This window comes from Suricata suricatta, chromosome 16 (assembly GCF_006229205.1).
Source record: "Suricata suricatta isolate VVHF042 chromosome 16, meerkat_22Aug2017_6uvM2_HiC, whole genome shotgun sequence".
Lineage (NCBI taxonomy): Eukaryota > Metazoa > Chordata > Mammalia > Carnivora > Herpestidae > Suricata > Suricata suricatta.
Genome location: NC_043715.1, coordinates 48,308,273 through 48,314,274, shown reverse-complemented (window position 1 = coordinate 48,314,274; position 6,002 = coordinate 48,308,273). Strand labels below are relative to the sequence as shown.

The window sequence follows — 6,002 nt, the reverse complement described above, 5'->3', positions numbered from 1 at the left end:
CAGACCCCCAGCCCCTCCTCCCTCAGACCCAGGGCCCAGGCCCCCAGCCCCTCCCCCCTCAGACCCAGGGGTCCAGGCCCCCCCAGGACTCACGTGCTCCAGTCGTAGCCCGTGGGCTCCGGCTTGCTGCGGACATCACAGTTCAGGGAGGCGTCTCTGCGGCCGAGGTACCAGTTGTCGTCATAGCCGGAGATGGAGACCTCGGGGGGGTCTGGAGGAAATGGGGGGACTTGGCTCAGAGACGGGCAGAGTCCCAAAAGAGCTGATACGTGAGCAGACAGATGGGAATCCGAAAGAAATGAGGTGGGTTGGCAACAAGGGCCCATAGAAACTGGGGCAGATCAGTTTGGGTGAGGTCTGCCGAGGCCAGCGCCCCCGGTGCCCCGGGTGCCCCGTGGATCTTCTGAGGAAGGTATTGTTCCGTGCGGGCAGCGTCTGAGGGCTGGGTTCTGCCCACCACGCCTGGAACAGATACAGGAATTGGCTTAACCAAAGGCACTGCGGGGGGAGCCAGTGCAGAAGATGCCAAGTTGGGCTGTGTTTGGACAGAGCCTAGAAGAGCAGCCTAAGTGACTCTTCGGGGCCCAGGGAAGAGTGCGAGGGGGCTGCTCTGGGTGATATTGGGGTGTCAGTGTAGGTGTAGCTCTTTTTGGAAGAGCTAGCACAGAACATACTGGAAGGGACAGTGTGGACGGGGCCTAGAGGGGCCAATGTGAATTATACTGGATGGCGGGAAAGGGCAGGTAGAAGTTGGTGTAGAGACCCCAGGAGAGTCAGTTTAGAAGGTGTGAATGGGGGTGGTGGTAGTGGTGGTAGTGTGTGTAGACAATGTTGGGCTGGTTGGTATAGACTCATAGTGGTGGATATAAACAGTAAAGGAAAAGTGTCAACGGGGGCCCACAGGAACCAAAAAGGACACTGTTGGGGGCAGGTTGGGGGCTGGTGAACTGGCTTTCTGAAAAGGGGGATGGAAGAAAAAAAAAGAATAGGCCTGATTTGCAGAAATTTGCCAATTTCCTTGGTGTAAATACCGCCCCCAGTGGTCGATTTCAATCTATCAGTGGGACTTTGCTGGATGTGGGATTGGGAAGAAATGTGTAGAACTGGTCCCTGCAGGTACGCCTGGGGGGCTCAGTCGGTTGAGCATCCAACTTCGGCTCATGTCACGATCTCACAGTTCGTGGGTTTGAGCCCTGTATCGGGCTCTGTGCTGATGGCTCAGAGCCTGGATCCTGCTTCAGATTCTGTGTCTCCCTCTCTCTGCCCCTCCCCCATTGCTCGCTCGCGCTCTCTCTCTCTCTCTCTCTCTCTCTCAAAAATAAAATAAAAATATTTAAAAAATTAAAAAAATAACCCTGACCCCTGCCAACCTTGCCTACCACTGATGGTAGCAGCAAGGAGAAAGCCTAGAGACGCCAGTGAGCCAGTGTAGACAGTGAGGATGCAGGGTGTAGAAGTTGCCCAGGGAAGGGGCGCCTGGGTGGCTCAGTCAGTTAAGTCTACGACTTCGGCTCAGGTCATGATCTCACGTTCGTGGGTTCGAGCCCTGCATCCGGCTCTGTGCTGATACGCTCAGAGCCTGGAGCCTGCTTCCGATTCTGTGTCTCCCTCTCCCTCTGCCCCTCCCCGTCTCATGCTCTCTCTCTCTGTATCAAAAATAAATAAAACATTAAAAAAATTAAAAAAAAAAAAAAAAGAAGTTGCCCAGGGGAGCCAGTATAGACAACGGGCAGGAAGGCAGTGCAGAATCTGGCCTGGAGGGCTCCTGTAGACAGCCCTCAGCGATAGTGAAAAGACAGTGAAGACTATGTCCTAGAGAGGCCAGTGTAGAAATAGGGGGCGTGGTCACATCCTGACACACTCACAGCGCACAGAGAGGGTAATGGGCAGCAAGATGGGCTCCTGAAAGCTCTCGTGCTCCACTTTGCAGGTGACCTTGACACCATCTGCTTGGCTCAGGGGCACCAAGATGAAGCGGCTGGTGACAGTGAACGTGCCGGGCACAGGCCCGGACATCTGGCTCTCTTTGGCCTCCCCGTCCAGGGGCGAGAACCAGGAGATTCGGGCGGGTGGCCGGCCCCCCTCGGAGACACAGCGGGCCACAGGCACAGCTTCCAGGCTGAGGGTGACCTCCTGCGTGTCAGCATGGTTCTGCGGCTGTGCTGGGGAGAGAACAGAGGGGTTACGTCACTCTTCACAGGCAGTCATTCAACAAACACCTCCATGGTGGAGCTGAGCCGTTAAGCCCCAACTGCCTGGGCTCCAATCCCAGTTCTTCCGGTCGGCAGCTGCATGGCTTTGGGGTCATTTCTCAGCTCTGTGCCTCAGTTTCCTCTTTTGTAAAGTTGAGATAATAAACATTCCCACCCCAGGGTACCTGCCTGGATGGCTCAGTTGGTTGAATGCCCAATTCTGGAGTTTGGTTCCGGAAATGATCTCACGGTGTGGGATTGAGTCCCACTTCGGGTTCTGTGGGCTGACAGTGTGGAGCCTGCTTGGGATTCTCTCTCTCTCTCTCTCTATCTCTCTCTGCCTCTCTCCTACTCTCTCTTTCAAAATAAACAAATAAATAATCTAAAAAAAAAAAAAAATGCCCAGGGCGCCTGCATGGCTGGGTCAGGTAGGTGTCTGACTCTGGATTTCAGCTCAGGTCATGATCTCATGGTTCATGAGTTTGAGCCCCACATCAGGCTCCATGCTGTCAGCATGGAGTCTGCTTGGGACTCTCCCTCTCTCTGCCCCTCCCCTGTTCACTCTCTCTCAAAATAAATAAACTCTGTTTCTGTCTCAATAATAAACAAACATAAAAAAGAAAGAAAAATAAATAAATAAATGAACTCTGGCGGCCTTTGTGGCTCAGTCGTTTAAGAGTCCGACTACAACAAAGGTCATGATCTCACAGTTCGCAAGTTCGAGCCCCATATCGGGCTCTGTGCTGACAGCTCAGAGCCTGGAGCCTGCTTCGGATTCGGTGTCTCCCTCTCTCTCTGCTCCTCCCCTACTCGTTCTCTCGCTCTCTCCCTCTCTCTCAAAGAATAAACATTAAAAAAGAAAACAAAACAAATAAACTTAAAACCAAAATTAATTTAAAAAAACTCCCACCCCGTAGGACTCTTGTGGAGATTAAATGCATTTCTGCGTAAGGCACTAGTTATGCCGTGTTCTGTGACAGTGCTATCTGTCCTGCTCTGCTAAAAAAGCAGAGACACTGTCCCAATGCCTGGAAGGGGCTGAGATTTTTTTTTTTTTTTTTTAAGCCAAAGCAGAATAATGTCTTTCAAAGGTCCAGCTCCAAAGGCCTTCTACTTCCTTCCTGAAATCCCCCATAAATGGTGGGGCCAGAAGTGGGCTAAAGGTTACGGCGATTCCCAAAGTTAGAAATGTTCTGCCCCTTTTCATCTGTCTTCCTGGAACACATGGAAAGCGACGAGGAGGGAAAACAAGAACACCTCCATGAGGAGTAACCGACCTGGAGCTAAAGCCAGACTGTCCCCAGTTTGGCCTCCGCTCCCCGGTCGGCCTGGAGAAATCTCTGGCATTCTCCTGAGCTCATCCATGTGGAACGGCTCTCCTCTCCTTTTCCTGGACTGCCAGAGCCTCCGATGGGCCCTCCTCACATCCTCCCCAGTCACCCTGCTATCTGCCCCCTGACCACCCCGGGCACCCGCCCCCGCCGCCCCACCCGTGGCGGAGCCCGCGATGCTCTGGTCTCCCTTCCCTTGGGCTCGCTCCCCCTCCTCCTGCAGATCCCAGGCTCACTCGCTCAAGGGAACTTCCCTGACATCTGACTCTCCTTCTGGGGCCACTCAGGTCACCTGCCCCTCCGAGAAAGCAGAGGTCTGGTCTGTGCACCTGCCCCAGGAGAGGCGCCTGGTGTGAGGCAGGTGCTTCGCTGCGTCTGCCTCTCGAACAGACCTCTGCGAGGGGAGGCACAGTGGAGATCTGTGGTTTGAATTATGCAAAACTGGGGTTTCAGGCGCCTCTGAAATGAAAGACTTTACCCAGGAATGGTACTGGGTGGGTGTCTCAAACCCTTTGGGGCTGAAGCCCCAGGAGGCCAGGAAGCTCTGTCGTACTGCTTTGCTGCTAGAGCCTAGAACAGTGCCCGGCACATAGTAGGTGCTCAGTATACATCTGGCGAATGCCTTGCGGCCTCTGGTGTCTCCTCAACTTCTAGAACAGAGCCTGGCCCACGGCAGGCGCCTCATGGAGATTTCCACCTGACTGAAGACCCCGGAGGAAGTCACATGACAGCTGACGCGGGGACAGCGACAGATCTGCGCAAGGGCTCTCCCGCCCGGCCCCTCTCACCTATGGCCCGGAGCCGAGTCACCCCCCGACTGGTGCCACTGGGGAAGGTGGCAAACTCGCAGGTGTAGTTGCCCTCGTCCTCCACCGTCAGCCCCCGGAGGGCCAGCGTGGCATCGTGTAGCTCCTTCTCGGTGCCCTGCCTGGCCCCCGCGCTCGGCCCGGCGGTGACGAAGGACAGCCGCTCTTCGCCAGACTTGGAGTCGCGGAAGCTGGGCCCATAGGCAGGGTGGAAGGCGGCCACGCTCCTGCTGGCGCCGGTGGCGTCCACGTGCAGCCACGTCACCTGTGAGACTCGGACCTCCGGTCCCGATGGGAGCAGGAGACATGGGAGCTGCACGGTCCCCCCCAGGTCGCCCCGCACCTCGGGCGGCACTCGAACTTGCACATCCTGGGCTCCTGGAGAGGAGAGAGAGAGAGAGAGAGAGAGAGAGAGAGAGAGAGAGAGAGAGGGAGAGAAAGAGGTGGGTGGGGGAAGGAGCCAGACCCCTGCGGGCCAGGCAGGGCTGTCCCTGAGGAGCCCCACTGGGACACGTAGCCCCAGAGGCAACGCAGGATCAGGTCCCGATTCCCGATTCATCCAGAGAATATGTTTAGAAGAAAAACTGGGGATATGGGAGCCTGGACTAGATGATATGCTAGCATGTATATAATTATTGTTAATATTCCTTTAAAGCCGGTTTGTTTATTTTGAGAGAGATCGCCTGAGTGCCGGGGAGGGGCAGCGAGGGAGAGAGAATCCCAAGCAGGCTCTGGGCTGACCTTCCAGGACACAAGGGCTCCAAACTCACACTCGGTGAGATCATGACCCGAGCTGAAATCAAGAGGTGGATGCTTAAGCGACTGAGCCACCCAGGCGCCCGGGAATTAACACTCATGTTCTTTTTATTTTATTTTATTTTATTTTTTTTTAACACTCATGTTCTTAAGTGCAGTGATCGCACTGTGGGTCAGCAGCACTCCTTTGTCTCTGAAGATGCAGGGCTGAAATGTCATGTCTCCAACATACTCTCAAATGGTTCCCGGAAAACAAAACACAAAAAGCAGTGAAGACAATGTAGCAAGATACAGCCTTCTGTCACGTCTGGCCAGAGAGGGGGAGGGGCCTCCCAAGCTGTTTTGCAACTTCTACCTACCCGTAGGTTTGAAAATTTCCAGTATAAAATGTTTGGAGAAAACCAGAATCTACATCCCCCCTTCCATACCCCCGTGATAAATCAATTACAGAAAAAAAAGTCTCTCACAACATAATAAAAGACAGAGCACGAGTGGGGGAGGGGCAGAGAAACAGAGGGAGACCCAGAATCCCAAGCAGGCTCCAGGCTCTGAGCTGTCAGCACGGAGCGGGACACAGGACTTGAACTCGTGAACCGTGAGATCATGCCCAGAGCTGAAGTCGGATGCTCAACCAACTGAGCCCCCCAGGTGCCCTCTCTCACGACATAAAATCTCAAATATTTAAAATGTGAGGGCAGGGGCACCTGAGTGGCCCCTCTCCCGCTCATGCTCTGTCTCTCCCTCAAAAATAAACGTTAAAAAAATAAACATTAAAAAAATTCTTTTTAAATGTGAGGACAGCTTTCATTTTTTTTTTCCTCCACAGGACTGTACTTACACCTTTCTAGAAAACCTATAGCCCTTTTGGCCTTTTCTCTTTTTTTTGGGTAAGTTTATTTATTTTGAGAGAGAGAGAG

At 53.8% G+C, this 6,002-nt stretch overlaps 1 protein-coding gene across 3 annotated transcripts in view; it reads right to left on the bottom strand.

Moving 5' to 3' along the window:
* Positions 1-6,002, bottom strand: part of NECTIN2 (nectin cell adhesion molecule 2) — a 160,618-nt gene that overhangs the window by 10,901 nt on the left and 143,715 nt on the right. For 2 of the 3 annotated variants that reach the window (XM_029926573.1, XM_029926575.1), the window contains exons 2-4: positions 4,312-4,707; positions 1,866-2,162; positions 94-211 (exon numbers count right to left, since the gene is read on the bottom strand). In XM_029926573.1, the coding sequence (XP_029782433.1) occupies positions 94-211; positions 1,866-2,162; positions 4,312-4,707 (811 nt within the window). The remainder of the gene's footprint in view (positions 1-93; positions 212-1,865; positions 2,163-4,311; positions 4,708-6,002) is intronic. The other variant, XM_029926574.1, reaches the window with a different exon arrangement.